We start from the raw sequence: 19,859 nt of genomic DNA, 5'->3' as shown, positions 1-19,859 counted from the left end.
CCAAGTAGCTGGGATTACAGGTGCCCACCACTATGTCCAGCTAATTTCGTATTTTTAGTAGAGACAGGGTTTCGCCATGTTGGCCAGGCTGGTCTCGAACTCTTGACCGCAGGTGATCCTCCTGCCTCTGCCTCCCAAAGTGCTAGGATTACAGGTATGAGCCACTGAGTCTGGCTTAGTGCAGAATTGTTTTTAGTCTTCATGAAATAATTTGACAGTAATTATATGCTGTCTACAACAGAGATCTCTCGATGCTCCAATATATATAGTGTTACATCCCAATACTTTCATGAGAAAAAATTTAAACCTCCAAAATTTAAAGGAAGGTGCAATTAACACCATATATGCTTTATCTAGATTCACTGACTGTTAACGTTTTGCTAAATTTGTTCTGTTTCCCTCCCTCCTCCTCTCTCATTTTAGCTCTTGCTCTCTCTCCACGTACACACAAATATATATATATACACACATACACAGTTTTTTTGCTGACCATTTAAAAGTTGCAGCCATGATGACACTTCACCTCTAAATATCTCAGCATGTATTTTTTAAGAACAAGTACATTTTCTAACGAAGACATCACCATTACCACACCCAAGGAAATTAACATTGATAAGATAATATTAACTAACACACAGTCCATACTCAAATTTCCCCAATGTTAAAAAAAAAAGTCCTTCGTAGATGGTTTTTTTCAATCAAGAATCACACATTTCATTTGATTGTAATGACTCTTTAGTCGTCTTCAAAATAGGTCCCTGGCCACCCTTGTTCCCCTCTCTTTTTTTAGTGTCTTTCATGAGGTTGATACATTTAAAGAATTTTGGCAGACAGTCTCAATTGGTTTTCTCATGATTACATTTATGTTGAATGTTTTTGGCAAGAATAATGGATAGGTGTGTGGTAAGGTTTTAATACTGAAGACGTTTAGAACAAAAAGTAAAACAAAGGATGCTTTTCCTCTTTTCTTTCCTGCAGGATTCTGAACACAAGCAGTTTGCTCTGTGACTGCCATTTGAAGTGGCTACTTCAGTGGTTGATTGATAATAACTTTCAACATTCTGTGAATGTAAGCTGTGCACACCCTGAATGGCTAGCAGGGCAAAGCATCCTGAATGTGGATCTGAAAGATTTTGTCTGTGGTTTGTATTTTTGTTTTAAAATTTTATATATTACACACTTAATAATCTTAACAGAATTTAAAAAAATAAAACCAGAATGATTTTCCACTAGCAATTTTTGTAATCATACAGTTTTAATTGCCATTAAAAATGATCACAGGCATTTTAATGAATGAAGGCTTTTCTCTTTTAGGGGGATTGTTAACCTTAGGTTAGGTATTTGGTAGTCAGATTCCTGAATCAAGCAATATGAGTTTTTTTATATGAACATTTTTAGTAGATCTTGAAAAGTGCCACCAGGTACTTTCTATTTTTTTTTTTTTTTTTTTTTAGAAGGAGTCTTGCTCTGTTCCCAGGCTGGAGTGCAGTGGCGCGATCTCGGCTCACTGCGAGCTCCGCCTCCCGGGTTCACGCCATTCTCCTGCCTCAGCCTCCCAAGTAGCTGGGACTACAGGCGCCGCCACCTCGCCCAGCTAGTTTTTTGTATTTTTTAGTAGAGACGGGGTTTCACCGTGTTAGCCAGGATGGTCTTGATCTCCTGACCTCGTGATCCGCCCGTCTCTGCCTCCCAAAGTGCTGGGATTACAGGCGTGAGCCACCACGCCCAGCCCCAGGTACTTTCTAAAAAGATAGCACTAGTTTAAAGTTGTCACCAGCAGCGTATGAATATACTGATTCTGTGTGTTTCGTATTTTTTATGCGGTTTCATAACATTAAAGTGGCAGAGTTGTGTTTTTTCTTTGAGGGGAGAGAGAGAGTCATAGACAAGTTGTCCTGATTCTAGCACGTATACTTTCAAATATACTTTTTTTTTTTTTTTTGAGATGGGGTCTTGCTGCGTCACCCAGGCTGGAGTATAGTGGTGTGATCTCGGCTCACTGCAACCTCTGCCTCCTGGGTTCAAGCGATTCTCCTGTCTCAGCCTCCTGAGTAGCTGGGATTACAGGTGTGTGCCACCATACCTGGCTAATTTTTGTATTTTTAGTAGAGACGGGGTTTTGCCATGTTGGCCAGGCTGGTCTTGAACTCCTGACCTCAGGTGATCTCCCTGCCTCTGCCTCCCAAAGTGCTGGGATTATAGGTATAAGCCACTGTGCCCAGCCAATTTCAAGTATACTTCTATATTATTCTTTCTCAATTTGGAATTTTTTCCTTTACACTTAAATTTCCTTTAGGCTGGGCATGGTAGCTCACACCTGTAATCCCAGCACTTTGGGAAGCCAAGGTGGGTGGGTCACCTGGGGTCTGGAGTTCAAGACCAGCGTGGCCAACATGGTGAAACCCTGACAAATACAAAAATTAGCTGAGTGTGGTGGCACACACCTGTATATCCCAGCTTCTCGGGAGGCTGAGGCAGGAAAATTGCTTGAACCGAGTTGGAGGTTGCAGTGAGGCAAGATTGTGCCACTGCATTCCAGCCTGGGCGACAGAGTTAGACTTTGTCTGAAAAAAAAAAATTTTTTTTCTTTAAAGTGGAATGACTGATTCTTAGCTTTACATAGGAGACCTTTTAGCTCAGTGTATCTATGTTGCATATCCCTAGAGTATCTCTGATCATTTGAGTACCTATATGTTGCCAAATCTGTTTTCACAGTGTACTTAAAGATGGTTGGAACAGAACACACACTTGGAAGTTCGGGCCCACAAAATACATCCATTGTTTTTACAAATTTTAAAGAAGAGAACAGAATCTAGTAAAGGTTAAATTATGCTGACATTGCCACACAATCCCTTTTTACTTAGTTTTAAATATAGACATACCATATATTTTTTTCCTCCCCTTCCACTTACTGCTTTTATGGCACAATGAAATGTTATCCAGTGGAGATACTGGTTAAGATTTATATACCTGCTTCTCTCAGTCAGTCCAATAACATTATTAATTATGAATCTATATTTTATTAGCTAGTCCTAAGCCAATCTTCTTTTTTTTTTTTTTTTTTTTTTTTTTTTTGAGACGGAGTCTCACGCTGTTGCCCAGGCTGGAGTGCAGTGGCGCGATCTCGGCTCACTGCAAGCTCCGCCTCCTGGGTTCACGCCATTCTCCTGCCTCAGCCTCCTGAGTAACTAGGACTACAGGCGCCCGCCACCGCGCCCGGCTAATTTTTTGTATTTTTAATAGAGACGGGGTTTCACTGTGGTCTCGATCTCCTGACCTTGTGATCCGCCCGCCTCGGCCTCCCAAAGTGCTGGGATTACAGGCTTGAGCCACCGCGCCCGGCCCCTAAGCCAATCTTCAGTTGGACATTTGACCTATTTGGATTTTTTCACTGCTTTAGGTGAAACCTGTGCACATACAAAATGCTTTCAAATAATTTGTTTTATTAGGTATTCTCTGTGAAATATAAATCATTCATAAGCTCCCCATTTTATATTGGCACAGAAAGGATAATGGTTTTTTATATATATATATATATATATATATATATTTTTTTTTTTTTTTTTTTTTGAGACAGAGTCTCACTCTTTTGCCCAGGCTGGAGTGAAGTAGCATGATCTCAGCTTGCCTCCCCACCCTGGGTTCAAGTGATTCTCCTTCAGCCTTTCAAGTAGCTGGGATTACAGGCGCCCGCCACCTCGCCCGGGTAATTTTTGTGTTTTTAGAAGAGATGGGGTTTCGCCATGTTGGCCAGGCTGGTCTCGAACTCCTGACCTCAGGTGATCCACCCACTTTGACCTCCGAAAGTGCTAGGATTACAGGCATGAGCCACCGCTCCTGGCCATATACACGTTTATCTATCACATACATTATATACAAGGGGTAATAGAAGTAGAACTTGTCTTGAAATCCTAATATAAGGTTTCTGTTTTTCCCCAATAAGTGATAATGCTTGAGAAATACATTCCGAGCACACAGGTGACAGTAAGGGCTAGTAGAAAAGTGCTGGATCCTGAAGTCAGGAAACTTGAGTTCCAGTCCAGGCTCTGCCACTGACTTGACATGTCTTTGAGCAAGTCATTTGAATTTTCTGGGCCTCATTTCCCCCATCTTTAACCAAGGGAATTGGACTCTAGCTCTGTGGTCTCTTTAAACTTCAATATGCCACTTTGTAAACAGAACACACAAATTTATAGTATTTGTTTTAAAATTTAAAGCAAAAATATATAACTGACTTGGCTGCGGATGCATTTTTTTCCCCTTAGATGATTTTCTTAAGCCACAGATAAGGACACATCCTGAAACCATAATTGCTCTAAGAGGCATGAATGTGACTCTGACGTGCACTGCAGTGAGCAGCAGTGATTCACCCATGTCCACTGTGTGGCGCAAAGACAGTGAAATCCTGTATGACGTGGATATTGAGAATTTTGTTCGTTATCGGCAGCAAGCTGGAGAAGCTCTGGAATATACTAGTATCTTACATCTTTTCAATGTGAATTTCACAGATGAAGGAAAATATCAGTGTATTGTTACTAATCACTTTGGTTCTAATTATTCTCAGAAAGCCAAACTGACTGTAAATGGTAAGGAATTATGCTCCTTGATTATTTTTTAGTTTAGAAGGATTTTTCATGTTCTGTTTTGAATCACTTGAGAGAATTAGGCTAAACCTGACATTTAAGCAGGACTCTTACTGTCTTTTGAGTTGTGATAACGTGTCAAGTGGGTGGGATTTTTGGATTAGTCAGTCTGCCCACTTATGGTCTCTAATTGGTCTTTGGTTGAAGGGTAAATGCTGTGGCCCTAAGAGATAAGCTGTTTTCACTGCTGTTTATGCTTTTGAAGACATTCTTATGAAATTCTCAGTTTTCATTTCAGAACCATAAATCTCTCTTGATAACTATAAAATTTATTCCTGATGGGCCTTATAATAACTGGGAATATCTAGGTCATTTTTGGGTCTAATGGTCATTATCATTGTCTAAATGTAGTTACACAGGATCATTTGTGTGTTTGTGTGTGTATTTTTATTTATTTATTTTAATTTCTCTTTTTTTTTTTTTTGAGATGGAGTCTCACTCTGTCACCCAGGATGGAGTGCAGTGGCATGATCTCAGCTCACTGCAACTTCCGCCTCCCAGGTTCAAGTGATTCTCCTGTCTCCTGTAATTCCGAGTAGCTGGAATTACAGATGTGCGCCACCAGGCCCACCTAAATTTTGTATTTTTAGTAGAGACGAGGTTTCACCATTTTGGCCAGGTTGGTCTCAAACTCCTGAGCACAAGCGATCCATCTGCCTTGGCCTCCCAAAGTATTGGATTATAGGTGTAAGCCACTGCACCCAGCCTTATTTCAGTACCTTTTGGGGGTACAAGTGAGTTTTTTCCCCATGGATTATAGTGGTGCATTCTGAGAATTTAGTGCACCCATCACCAAGTAGCATACATTGTATCTAATGTGTAGTTTTTTATCCCTAGCCCCCCGCTCACCCTCTCCATTCTGAATCTCTAAAGTCCATGATACCACTCTGTATGCCTTTGTGTACTCATACTTAGCTCCCACTTATAAGTGAGAACATACGGTGTTTGGTTTTCCACTCCGCACAGGATCATTTTAAAAATGAATACTCTTCTTTCCTGCAAAAGCTTCTCAAAAATAGCTTGATTTATCTATTGCGTATCAAATTGAATAACTACAACATTTTAGGCTTTGTGCAACCAAAAGATGTACTTATGTTTCGCTTCTGTTTTTTAATGATACTTTTGAAGGCATAAGTTTTTTTTAGCATGCAGTTTCCTTTTGTAGATGTTGGTTTGGGCAACATCTTTTGTTTTTGAGATGGAGTCTCACTTTGTCACCCAGGCTGGAGTGCAGTGGTATGATCTCGGCTCACTGCAACTTTCACCTCCTGGTTTCAAGTGATTCTCCTGCCTCAGCCTCCCAGGGAAGCATCATTTAGCTTTATAAGTGAGGGAATCACGGTAAATATCAGGTTCTAAAATAGGAAGTTCAAGAAGGTTTGTGGCCTTCTGCTTTCCCTAGTTCCAGCTGATGATTAAGTGTATCATGCATCCTAGAAGACATAGTTATCAGTGTGCTCCAAATACCCTGAGGTTCTGGAAGAAGAGATGGCCTCAAAACCATATTCACTCTTGGCCGGGTGCTGTGGCTCAGGCTTGTAGTCCCAGGACTTTGGGAGGCCAAGGTGGGAGGATAGCTTGAGGCCAGGAATTTGAAGCTGCAGTGAGCTGTGATTGCGCCACTGTACTCCCACCTGGATGGCAGAGCAAGACCCTATCTCTAAAGGTTTTGTTTTTTTTTTTTAATTTATAAAACCATATTCACTCTCAATCAGAGAGCTTGTCTTCACAAAGAAATGGAACATTACAGGGTGTTTTGCCTACTAGACTCTTTCATGCCTATTTGTATATATATATGTGTCTTTGTTCCCCTGCCCACTTTTTCTTGGTGGTCTTTCTGGAAACAGAGATGCCATCTTTTCTGAAAACGCCAATGGATCTGACTATTCGCACTGGTGCCATGGCCAGATTAGAATGTGCTGCAGAGGGACACCCTGCACCTCAGATTTCCTGGCAGAAAGATGGTGGTACTGACTTCCCTGCGGCTCGAGAAAGACGCATGCACGTCATGCCCGAAGATGACGTCTTCTTTATTGCCAACGTGAAAATAGAAGATATGGGAATCTATAGCTGCATGGCACAAAATATAGCAGGAGGTCTCTCAGCAAATGCTTCCCTAACAGTGTTAGGTACGTTTACTGTTTCATGGGTCCCTGCTCTTTTTGGAGTCTTTGGGATCTACTCTTGGTCTTAACAAGCAAGAAAAATAAGTTTGAGATTACCTCTCTGATTCTTAGATCTTTATCTTATTTCACAATTTTATGCAGGGTTATGTCAGTCTAGGAATTAGTAGGTCAGATAACTGAAATGTGGGAAAATACATAGGGCAAAATTAGGTAGGCATCCTTATCACAATAATTGAAAGTTCAAATTCCTTTATCAACTTACTTTTTCAAGTCCCTCACTGTAAGGTTTCTATTTCATGTAGGTGTGTTTACCATTCAGTGAGTTTGCATTGAGAGTTCCACTGTTCTCTTAGGAGTATCCCAGCCATTTGATGCTGCTTCACTTATTGCTTGATAGGAACCTGACTAACTGTTTGCTCCTAGTTCATTTTCAAAAAAAATTAAACAAAAAATGTATTTTCTAGTTAGAGTTTCTGCTTTCCTTTTCAGTGTGTTCTTCTTAACCCTATTTCTGGTAAAATGCCTTTTTTCCTAAACATTTCCCCCCAGCTAGCCTGGGTTTTTTTTTTTTTGTTATTGTTTTGTTTTGTTTTTTCTTCCTTGTTATAATACTTTTCTTCATGGAACTCAAATCCAAGGTAAATTCTACTTTCCAGTTCTGTATTTTCCTAGATGTCAGTTATTATTATTAAGTTTGTTGGTTTGTGTTACTTGTATAACCAGAAAAATAAGAAGTTATTTATTTATTTATTTATTTATTTATTTATTTATTTAGAGACGGAGTCTCACTCTGTCACCCAGACTGGAATGCAGTGGTGCGATCTCGGCTCAGAGCAACCTCCACTTCCCGGGTTCAAGCGATTCTCCTGTCTCAGCCTCCTAAGTAGCTGGGACTACAGGCACATACCACTGCGCCCAGCTAGTTTTTGTATTTTTTTTAAGAGACAGGGTTTCACCATGTTGGTCAGGCTGGTCTTGAACTCCTGATCTCGTGATCCGCCCACCTCAGCCTTAGAAAAATAAGTCATTTATTGTTTTAGCATGTTAAGATATACAGAAAATTAGGAAAAGGGGAGGAAAGTCACTCAGACACTGAAGGATTTTAGCATATTCTAGACTTTCCCCTCTCACTTTTATGTAGTTAAATATACCTACATTTTTTTCATTTAATATTGTACCACAAGTTACCTTGTTATTAAAGTCTTTGTAAAACATCATGTGACTATACTATAATTTACTTAATCATTTTTCTGCTAGGTTTTAAAATATTTTTCTTTATTCTTTAAAATTACAAATTTTGTAGTAAACATCTTTGCATATAAATCTTTGAATTTCATTTTTTTTTTAAGTTATTTTTAACCTTTTTTAATGGGTCACCCCTGCTCACCTCCTCCAGCTATTGCAGCTGCCCTGAATTTCTTACTTAGGATAGCTTGCCTAAGCTGGAATTACTGAGAAACGATTGAGGCTTTTGTCAGGATTTTGTTCTGAAACATTAACTTCTAATCCTCCTATGAGTATATAAAATTACTCATTTTATTATACCCTCATTGATCTAATTCAGTAGGAATTAGGGAATAAAACTGCCTAACTTTTCATTTTTTTTTTGAATGTTTTCCTGTTAGAGACACCCTCATTTATTAGACCCCTGGAGGATAAGACAGTAACCCGAGGTGAAACTGCGGTGTTACAGTGCATAGCTGGAGGGAGTCCTGCACCTCGTCTCAACTGGACTAAAGATGATGGGCCTTTGCTGGTGACAGAACGACATTTCTTTGCTGCAGCCAATCAGCTTCTCATCATTGTAGATGCTGGGCTAGAAGATGCTGGAAAATATACCTGCATTATGTCTAACACCCTTGGGACAGAACGTGGCCACATTTACCTAAATGTCATTTCATCCCCCAATTGTGACTCTTCTCAGAGTAGCATTGGGCATGAAGATGATGGCTGGACTACAGTTGGCATTGTCATCATTGTTGTGGTCTGCTGTGTTGTTGGCACTTCTTTGATCTGGGTCATTGTTATTTACCACATGAGAAGGAAAAATGAAGACTATAGTATCACAAACACAGGTAAGTAGTACCCACATGACACCTATGGCTTGTACTTGAGTCAAGAATGTAGTATAGGATTAATTGTACAGTATAAAAAACAGAGCTGGTCATAGTAGCACATGCCTGTAGTCCCAGCTACTCAGGAGGATGAGGTGGGAGGACTGCTTGAGCCCAGGAGTTCAAGGCCCATCTGGGCAACATAGCGAGACCTCATCTTCCCCTCAAAAAACTGAAGAGCTGTGATACATTACCTGATATGTGATGGAAGGGAGTTTTTGTTGTTAAAATGTTCAACTTCTTTGATAGAACCTCTTTGAGGAAAGAATTTTGTTTGTTTATTTGAGATAGGGTGTTACTCTAATGCCTAGGTCAGAGTGTATACGGCTCACTGCAGCGTTGACTTCCCAGGCTCAGGTGATTCTCCCATCTTGGCCTTCTGAGAAGCGGAGACTATAGGCATGTGCCACCGCACCTAATTTTTTATGTTGTTAGTAGAGTCAGGTTTTGCCATGTTGCCCAAGCTGGTCTCGAACTCCTGGGCTCAAGCAGTTTGTCTGCCTTGGCCTCTCAAAGTGCTGGGATTATAGGCATGAGCCACTACGTCTGACCAATTTTAAGAATTTGTAAATACTTTTTTTTTTTTTTTCCGAGATGGAGTCTCACTCTGTTGTCAGGCTGGAGTGCAGTGGCATGATCTCGGCTCAATGCAACTTCCACTTCTTGGGTTCAAGCGATTCTCCTGACTCAGCCTTCCAAGTAGCTGGGACTACAGGCGTGTGCCACCACGCCCAGCTAATTTTTGTGTTTTTAGTTGAGACGGGGTTTCACCATGTTGACCAGGTTGATCTCAATCTTTTGACCTTATGATCTGCCCGCCTTGGCCTCCCAGAGGGCTGGGATTACAGGCGTGAGCAACCATGCCTGGCCAAACTTGACTCTTAAAAACGCATTACAGATGCATTCTCTTTAATGTCAAAGGCTCCTTTTCATCATAATTTTGCTGTAAGGAAGAATGGATCCCTTGCGATTGAGATCAGTCTTTTTTTTCCCTTGAATATCAAACTGGATTGTTGAGGTCAGTCTTTTACACCTCTCACCCTGAAATCCTGCAAGAAAAGAAATCTAGTCAGATAGATTATGAAAGTGTGGCAGTAGATAAGATTTCAACCTTTAGGTTTTGTTTCTTTTGGTGAAACTTTGAGAAGAATTCTAGTGAGAAATAGTTTTAGGGGAAGTACCAAGAGCTGTCAGGGTCCTAGGTACATACAGTTTTTCTTGCTAATAGTAATCCCAGCACTTTGGGAGGCCGAGACGGGCGGATCGCGAGGTCAGGAGATCGAGACCATCCTGGCTAACACGGTGAAACCCCATCTCTACTAAAAAAAAAAAATACGAAAAACTAGCCGGGCGAGGTGGCAGGCGCCTGTAGTCCCAGCTACTCGGGAGGCTGAGACAGGAGAATGGCGTGAACCCGGGAGGCGGAGCTTGCAGTGAGCTGAGATCCTGCCACTGCACTCCAGCCTGGGCGACAGAGCGAGACTCCGTCTCAAAAAAAAAAAAAAAAAATAGTATCCAAGTGGAACACATTTGCAAAACAGTCTTCTGAGTGTTGACTTCAACTGCCTACCTTTGAGAGTTAAAAATGTCTCTTTTACAGAGGAGCTCAATCTGCCTGCAGACATTCCCAGCTACTTGTCTTCCCAAGGAACGCTGTCTGAGCCACAGGAAGGCTACAGCAACTCTGAGGCAGGCAGTCACCAGCAACTTATGCCTCCTGCCAATGGATATATACACAAAGGCACTGATGGTAATGACTCTGTTGTTTATGGTTACAATTTCAGCCTCATCTATTGAGTTTATTTTTCAGTGTGTAGTTTCTCCATTAATCTGAAGCAATATTTTAAAGTAAGATACCTAATGAAAGCATTTAGCCACATGCAAAATAGGATGAAAATTGACTAAAGTCTTAACAGGATAAGAAAATCATCTTACAGAGTGGAGAAACACATTAAACAAGAGATTAGAGTACACAGCAGAGGCTCCCAAACTTGTGTAATTATAGGAAAGGGATGTTCTGGAAACTTTTTTCAGGTATCTCTTTCTTACCCTTTTCAGGCGGGGGCATCCTTCAGACCACATCCAAGGAAAGCTGGTTTCTCTTCCTGACAGGTAGACATTCAGTAAAGTTTAAAGGGTATCTAAGAGCCAGGCATGGTGGCACGCCTGTAGTCCCATTTATCCATGAGGCTGAAGCAGAAGGATCGCTTGAGGCCAGGAGTTTGAGACTATATCATGCTGTGAGCACACCAATGAATAGCCACTGTACTCTAGCCTGGACAACACAGCAAGACTCCCTACCTCTAAAAAAATCAACAAAGGGTAGCAGTGGTTCTCAGCATATATCAGAGAGATGTAAAGAGTTCTCTAATTAAATGAACCTACATCCCAACATGTAGAGATGCGTACTCATACACAGAGCTCTTCTCCCTCCACCCTTTTCATACCCTCGCTCCCATAGGGAGTGACAGAACTGAATGAATTAAGGGATAGAAGAATTGGGTTTGACTGATACTTCTTCCTTTTTCCAGCTCTGTGACCATGAACTAGTTACTTAAGATCTGAGCTTTACTTTTCTAATTTTTAAACAAAGAAACAATAGTTTGTAAAGCACTTCCCCCAAGATTCTCACAGATCTTTTTTACAAATCTTTGTGGTACTTCAAATACTATACAAATGAAAGATATATTCCATTTCTTCAGATACTTTTTTAGACTGAGTGTCAACAGAACTTTATCTAATTGATAAATGGGATTTTATTTTGGCTTTTCATGAAAAATATAGTAGTTCTGACTCTTTTCTTGTTTCTGAGAAAGAGTCTTACTCTGTCACCCAGGCCAGAGTGCAGTGGCACAATCTCAGCTCACTGCAACCTCCACCTCACAGGTTCAAGCAATTCCTCTGCCTTAGCCTCCCGAGTAGCTGGGATTACAGGTGCGTGCCACCATACCCGGCTAATTTTTGTATTTTTAGTAGAGACAGGTTTCACCACGTTGGTCAGGCTGGTCTTGAACTCCTGACCTTGTGATCTGCCTGCCTTGGCCTCCCAAAGTGCTGGGATTACAGGCGTGAGCCACCGTACCTCGCCAGCATTTCTGACTTTTAAAAGAATACTTAAAAGTCTATTCTTTGAAATATGTGGGAAATAACACTGCTTTCTGGGTTAAACTAAATTACTTTTCACTCTCTTCCAGTTCTAACATTCTGTTGCGTGATTTTGTTTTTTTGTTTTTTTGAGACAGAGTTTCATTCTTGTCACCCAGGCTGGAGTGCAATGGCGCCATCTCAGCTCACTGTAACCTTTGCCTCCCAGGTTCAAGTGATTCTCCTGTCTCAGCCTCCCGAGTAGCTGGGATTACAGGCACCCACCACCACGCCCAGCTAATTTTGTATTTTTAGTAGAGACACGGTTTCACCATGTTGGCCAGGCTGGTCTCAAACTGCAGACCTCAGGTGATCCACCTGCCTCGGCCTCCCAAAGTGTTGGGATTACAGGCGTGAGCCACTGCTCCTAGCCTGTTGCATGATTTTGAATAAGTGACTCACTCTATTTCTCTCTCTCTCTTCTCTCCTTCATCATTCAGTTTTCAAAGCACATAATAATCCAGGGAGTTCATTATTAAACCTATACTTCTGTCAACCATGTACTTGTCAGGCAGGACTCATTGTCAGAAGCTTTCTCTAGGGATGCTTGTAGCAATTGGTGTTACTTAACCTCTTGACTCATGAAAGTAACATGGTTTTTCATGAAGTGAAGTCATAACTCCTTATTCTCTGACTTAGTTTGCTTAAGCCAAGCATGTGTCTTGTAGCACAGTACCAGCTTTATCTTGCTCCCTTGATTTGGGCATGATCTATCCATCCACGATAGATATGTTTCAGTGTAGTTTTCAAGAGCATGGGCTCTGGAGCCAGAATGGCTGTTTCTGCTCCTCACTCTGGCAGTATGACTTTGGTTAAGTTACTTAACTTCTCTGTGCTATAGTTTAGTTTACCCTGTCTGTAAAGTGGGGATAATAATAATACCTACCTCATAAGGATGTTGTGAGGATTAATGAATCAATTCACAGAAAGGGCTTGAAACTTCACCTACTTTATAAAGTAAGTGCTCAATACATGCTAGCAATGATGACAACCGTTGAAGAAAACTGATGATTGGCAAAAAATAATTCCTTAACAGAAAGATATTTAGATTCTTTTTCTTGTTATTAGGTGGCACTAGTACCCGGGTGATTTGCTCAGATTGTTATGACAATGCCAACATCTACTCCAGGACCCGAGAATACTGTCCATACACCTATATTTCTGAGGAGGATGTTCTTGATCAGACACTGTCGAGCCTCATGGTCCAGGTGCCTAAAGAGACATATTTAGCTCATCTTCCCCAGGATACTACTGCCCTAGAGAGCCTGATATCGTCAGCTGACGGAGAGCCATCTGCCTTTCCCACCAACCATGAGAGGATAAGTGAGAAGAAACTTCCGTCCACACCGATGAGTGGTGGTAAGGGATGCATTTTTGTTTTTTTGTTTTTACTTTCGTCTAATTGACTCTTCCTTCTGTCATATAGGTAGTGCTCTCATTTGACAGGAAGCAAACGGATTGGTATATAGGAGAAACTGGCCATTGTTAAATGGTGTAAACTATAGCCAGAGATTTCTACATACTAGGGTTACAAAGAAGTCTTCATCTATAGGATGGAAACAACTTTTGTGGGGGTAACAACATCACACTACTAAAAATTGAGAGGCCACACACAAAAACATTTCATACAGGGTATTTATTTATTTGAGACAGAGTCTCGCTGTGTCGCCCAGGTTGGAATGTAGTGGCGCAATCCCAGCTCACTCCAACCTCTGCCTCCCGGTTCAAGCAATTCTCGTACCTCAGCCTCCCAAGAAGCTGGGACTACAGGCGTGCACCACCACACCCAGCTAATTAATTTTTGTATTTTTAGTAGAGATGGGGTTTAACCATGTTGGCCAGGCTGGTCATGATCTCCTGACCTCATGTGATTTGCCTGCCTTGGCTTCCCAAAGTGCTGGGATTACTGGTGTGAGCCACCACACCTGGTATCATATAGGGTATTAATTTTTCTCCCATCTTTATTTAAATAAAGAATAAAATATGGGGGGCTGGGCGCAGTGGCTCACACCTGTAATTTTAGCATTTTGGGAGGCCAAAGCGGGTGGATCATTTGAGGTCAGGAGTTTGAGACCAGCCTGGCCAACATAGTGAAACCCCGTCTCTACTAAAAATACAAAAATTAGCCAGGTGTGGTGGCGGGCGCCTGTAATCCCACCTACTCAGGAGGCTGAGGCACGAGAATCACTTAAGCTCAAGAGATGGAGGTTGCAGTGAGCCAAGATCATGCCACTGCACTCCAGCCTGGGCAACAGAGTGAGACTCTGTCTCCAAAAAATAGTAATAATAAAATTTCGGCATAATTTGGTGATGGTTTTTACTGAGAAGATTTTTTTTTTTTTTTTTGGAAATGGAGGTTTGCTCTTGTTTCCCAAGCTGGAGTACAATGACGCAATCTCGGCTCACCACAACCTCCGCCTCCCAGATTTAAGCAATTCTTCTGCCTCAGCCTCCCGAGTAGCTGGGATTACAGGCATGTGCTACCATGCCCAGCTAATTTTGTATTTTTAGTAGAGATGGGGTTTCTCCATGTTGCTCAGGCTGGTCTCGAACTCCAGACCTCAGGTGATCCGTCCACCTTGGCCTCCCAAAGTGCTGGGATTACAGGCATGAGCCACCGTGCCTGGCCTACTGAGAAGATTTTTTTTTTTAATTTGAGATGTATTCTAGCCCTGTCGCCCAGGCTGGAGTCCAGTGGCGTGATCTCGGCTCACTGCAACCTCTGCCTCCCAGGTTCGAGCGAACATGTTTTGTTTCGTTGCTGTTCTAGTAGGTAAACATTTAAGCTCAGCTTCACTTGGCGAGTGTTTTCTTCTATGAGGTACGATCAAGGTCATAAGTGAGAATGCAGTTTTGGGCTTGTGTCCCCTGTCTCACATGGCCCAGGAAAAGAAATATACATTATACTGTATAGATTAGGCATTTGATAACCACTTGGCATTTGAAACAAAACTCTTTCTAGATCATGGAGAGTAATGCTGAGCATGTCTTCCTGTCCATCCAAGCTTTTCATCAGCTTTCATCCTTCTGTCAGCCTGACATGCAGGAGCACTGGAATAGGGTAGGAGGTCAGGCTGGGTGCAGTGGCTCACTTTTGTAATCCCAGCACTTTGGGAGACCAAGGCGGGTGGATCACAAGGTCAGGAGTTCGAGACCAGCCTGGACAACATAGTGAAACCCCATCTCTACTAAAAAAATTAAAAATTAGCTGGGCATGGTGGTGGGCGCCCGTAATCCCAGCTACTTGGGAGGCTGAGGCAGGAGAATCACTTGAACCCAGGAGGTGGAGTTTGCAGTGAGCTGAGATTGAGTGATTGCACTCCAGCCTGGACATCAGGGTGAGACTCTGTCTGAAAACAACAACAACAACAACAACAACAACAACAAAGATAGGGTAGGAGGTGAGAACTACAGGTTTCCAGAGGAAGGCAAAGTATACTGTGATACTCCTGGGGATAGTTCTGGCAGGAGTGAATGATCTAATGTCCCACGTTTGATTATGTCCCACAGGTTACAGGATCATGCTTTTGATTTTAGTAGGACTTGGAACATTCAAGATGGTAGTGAGGGTACATGAAACTCTCTTCAGGATGAAATCTGGCCAGAGACTTATTAATTTTGCATTTACTACTTCATGTCCCACATTAGATCATTTACTCCTGCCAGAACCATCTGTGAAAGTTTCTAAGATATGCTCGCTTTTTTTTTTTTTTTTTTTTTTTTAAAGATACAGAGTCTCGCTCTGTTGCCCAGGCTGGAGTGCAGTGGCACGATCTCGGCTCACTGCAACCTCTGCCTTCCATGTTCAAGCGAGTCTCCTGCCTCAGCCTCCTGAGTAGCTGGGATTACAGGTGCCCACCACCACGCCCGGCTAATTTTTTGTATTTTTTAAAAATAGAGACAGGGTTTCACCATGTTGGCCAGGCTGGTCTTGAACTCCTGACCTCAGGTGATCCACCCACCTCAGCCTCCCAAAGTGTTGTGATTACAGGTATGAGCCACTGCACCCAGTCTCTGTTTTTTTTTTTTTTTTTTAGATACGGAGTCTCGCTCTGTTGCCCAGGCTGGAGTGCAGTGGCTGGATCTCAGCTCACTGCAAGCTCCACCTCCCAGGTTTACGCCATTCTCCTGCCTCAGCCTCCCGAGTAGCTGGGACTACAGGCGCCCGCCACCTTGCCCGGCTAGTTTTTTGTATTTTTTAGTAGAGACGGGGTTTCACCGTGTTCGCCAGGATGGTCTCGATCTCCTGACCTCGTGATCCGCCTGTCCCGGCCTCCCAAAGTGCTGAGATTACAGGCTTGAGCCACTGCGCCCGGCCTGTTGTTCTTAAGAGATTAAAGTCTTCCAAAGAGGTTACAGGTCAGAGGAAAGCACTATTATTGAAGCACTATTATTATTGAAGTTAAATCTCTTAATCTTTACATTAAGTGTTCATGAAAGAAATGCATCAACAGTAAATCCACTTTAAGTTGGATGTCTTAGAAGAGTTAACACAAAAAGGGTTTAAGAAGGACCAGAAATGTAGTCCATCTTTTTTCTAACTTTAGGGATGCCTTAATTTTTAAACTGGTCCGTAAGTAAGGAAATCAGCAAATGAAAGTGCTTTGGCGCATTGGCCATTTTTTACTTAGGGTATCCTAGCTTCTTCTTACTCAAAGTCAGGTCTATTGACTATCAGCATCACCATTACCTAAGAGCTTGTTAGAATGATCCCAGCGCAGACCTAGCAAATCAGAGTCTACATTTAACAAGATCCTCAAGTTATTTGTGTGCATATTAATTAAAACTTGAGAAACCCTGATCTAGCTTACTTTTCACATGGATTTTATTTTTTTTTCTGGGTATTTGTTTTTATAATGTTTGACTAGCTTTTTCCAAAATGCACCCATGAAGTTAATATAATTTTCAGTAAACAGTCTTTGGGAAAATAGTTCACTATTGTACTAAAGAAGAATGAGAAATGCATATTTGAAACCAGTGTGCAGATAATTTGATTTAATATAGCTCCTTTGGCTATCATTTGTTGTTAGAATTGTTGACATGCTAGGAGTTGGAAGGGAATGGCCGTTTATTTTTAAAACAATTTTGTGACATATTTAAAGATGTAATGGCTGCACTGAATCAATGATTATTATCTATCATGAAACTTTCATTACAATATGGATACCGTTTTGTCTTTTAGTTCTTTTACATGTGTCTAAAGAGTTTTATTTAAAAATCTTGTGGCTGGGCACAGTGGCTCACGCCTGTAATCCCAGCACTTTGGGAGGCTGAGGCAGAGAGATCACATGAGGTTGGGAGTTCGAGACCAGCCTGGCCAACATGGAGAAACGCCTGTCTCTACTAAAAATACAAAATTAGCCAGGCATGGTGGCACATGCCTGCAATCCCAGCTACTTGGGAGGCTGAGGCAGTAGAATTGCTTGATCCCGGGAGGCAGAGGTTGCAGTGAGCCGAGATCACGCCATTGCACTCTAGCAACAAAAGCGAAACTCCATCTCAAAAAAAAAAATAAAATAAAAAAATTTTTGGCAACAGAACCACTAAAATAACAGGTGAAAGTACATGATATATAATATGATCTCAGTAAATAATTGGTTAGGTTTGTGAAGTAGAGGGATTTGAAAGACCATGTTCTGGTGGTGGTGGTGGTGGTGGTGGTGGTGGTGGTGGTGTGTGCGCGTGCGCGCGTGTGACTGTGTTTGATTTCAGTGTGAAAGTACATGATATATAGTATGATCTCAGTAAATAATTGGTTAGGTTTGTGAAGCAGAGGGATTCGAAAGACCATGTGGTGGTGGTGGTGGTGGCGGTGGCGGCGGCGGTGGCGGCGGCGGTGGCGGCGGCGGCGGGGGGGGGGGGCGGCGGCGGCGGGGGGGGGGGGGCGGCGGCGGCGGGGGGGGCGGCGGCGGCGGCGGGGGCGGCGGCGGCGGCGGGGGGGGCGGCGGCGGCGGGGGGGGCGGCGGCGGGGGGGGCGGCGGCGGCGGGGGGGGCGGCGGCGGCGGGGGGGGCGGCGGGGGCGGGGGGGCGGTGGCGGTGGGGGGGCGGCGGGGGCGGCGGGGGCGGCGGCGGGGGCGGCGGTGGGGGTGGGGGTGGTGGGGGTGGGGGTGGGGGGGGTGGGGGTGGGGGGGGTGGGGGTGGGTGCGTGTGCGCGCGTGTGACTGTATGTGTTTGATTTCAGTGTCCTTATTCAGGAATATTGAACATCTTTATTTCTTTGAGGATTTGGCTAAAAGGATATTGTTTTACCAGTCACTACTGATAATTCTTGTCTTTCATTCTCAGAAACATTGCAGCGGCCCGTCTGGAACATAAACAGAGAACTAGGCCTGCCTCATCCTCCTTTTTCCCAGCAGCCAGTCCATGAGTCACCACAACTTCATCAAAATGAGGGCTTGGCAGGGCTGGAGCCAGACTGTTCGGCTTCTTCCATGTCCTGCCACAGGTTACAGGATCATGGTTTTGATTTTAGTAGGACTCGGAACATTCAAGATGGTAGTGAAGGCACATGAAACCCACTTCAGGATGAAATCTGGGCAGAGACTCATTAATTAATTTTGCATTTACTACCTCAGAGCTCAGAAGAAACTCCAAAGTCAGCATTTGCTTTACTCTTTCTTTATGATTGCATCTGACTGCACCAAGGTGGGCCATGCGTTGTTTGGTCTTATACCTGATGAAGAAATGGTAACAGCTGACAGAAATGGGTACGGCTCATCAAAAATGTGCAGCATCGGCAGAGGGAAGATACGGGGCAAATGTGCTTCCTGATGGTTCCATGGGGATGTGCCCCAGTGTGCATCTGCCTGTCGGAAGAGTCACATTGCTGCTTAACCTGCTGGATTGCCCTAGTCTTCAGAATGGTCCTGAGAAAACATCACTACTTGGATGTTCTGCTTTGCCTTCCAAGGAGCAAAAATAACTTTGGAGCCTTGTGGGAAGTGTGCCTGGGATTCTTCAGTGGTTTCAGGCAGATAGTTGAGACTGGGGCTTTGATATTCAAGGTCTTTGGCAAGAATCCCAGACTTGACCAACTGGTACCAGGTCAAAGGTTTTTGTATTCTTGTGAATTTTTTTTTGTCCCTATTGCCCAGGGATGTCACTGTAAATATATGTACATTTATAAATAATTTTTGTATTCATTGACCATATGTGTTGGCTGCAATGTAAATATTTTTGATATGCCAAAATTATATATAATATTCAGTTATAATATTGACAAGTAGCTTCTCAGATCACAGATTTTAAATAACTTGATTTAATGATATCTAAAAATTTTATTTAAAGTATAAAAACTGTGGCTCACACCTGTAATCCCAGCATTCTGAGAGGCTAAGGTGGGAGGATTGCTTGAGGCCAGGAATTTGAGACCAGGCTGGGCAACATGGTGAGACCCTGTCTCTGCAAAAAATAAATTTAAAAAATAGCTGAGCATTGTGGCATGCTGTTGTTGTCCTAGCTACTTGGGAGGCTGAGGTGGGAGGGTCATTTGAGCCCGGGAAATCAAGGCTGCAGTGAGCTATGTGAAGCCACTGCACCCCAGCCTGGTGACAAAGCGAGACCTGGCTCAAAAATAAATAAAATAAATAAAAAGTTTTAAAAACTTACTTGTTAAGAAGTGTATCTGTAGAGGCAGCTGCTTGGTGATTGTATACACATAAACACAGTCTTGGTGTAATTAACTGCCTTCTTCAGGCCTAGAGGTTCATACTTCTGGTCATTTGCCATCTGTTTAAAAGTGCTAGGTGATACTCCCTTTCTAACATAAAAAGCTTGTTCTTTCGGAGCCTGGCAGTCCTGTCACAGCTGTATGTACCTAGAAGAAAACTCGT

The 19,859-nt window shown here is 42.7% G+C and overlaps 1 protein-coding gene across 5 annotated transcripts in view; it reads left to right on the top strand.

The window, feature by feature from the left end:
• LRIG2 (leucine rich repeats and immunoglobulin like domains 2) overlaps positions 1–19,634 on the top strand; it is a 57,796-nt gene extending 38,162 nt beyond the window's left edge. For 3 of the 5 annotated variants that reach the window (XM_015148525.3, XM_077950984.1, XM_077950987.1), the window contains 8 exons: positions 979–1,142; positions 4,266–4,586; positions 6,491–6,772; positions 8,395–8,844; positions 10,484–10,633; positions 10,942–10,995; positions 13,096–13,386; positions 18,313–19,634. In XM_015148525.3, coding sequence (XP_015004011.2) covers positions 979–1,142; positions 4,266–4,586; positions 6,491–6,772; positions 8,395–8,844; positions 10,484–10,633; positions 10,942–10,995; positions 13,096–13,386; positions 18,313–18,539 — 1,939 coding nt within the window. In that variant the 3' untranslated portion in view covers positions 18,540–19,634. The remainder of the gene's footprint in view (positions 1–978; positions 1,143–4,265; positions 4,587–6,490; positions 6,773–8,394; positions 8,845–10,483; positions 10,634–10,941; positions 10,996–13,095; positions 13,387–18,312) is intronic. The other 2 variants (XM_015148534.3, XM_077950988.1) reach the window with 1 other exon arrangement.
• Positions 19,635–19,859: the final 225 nt, after the last annotated feature.

This window comes from Macaca mulatta, chromosome 1, assembly GCF_049350105.2.
Source record: "Macaca mulatta isolate MMU2019108-1 chromosome 1, T2T-MMU8v2.0, whole genome shotgun sequence".
In the NCBI taxonomy this organism is placed as follows: domain Eukaryota; kingdom Metazoa; phylum Chordata; class Mammalia; order Primates; family Cercopithecidae; genus Macaca; species Macaca mulatta.
This window is presented reverse-complemented; position numbering and strand designations above follow the sequence as displayed.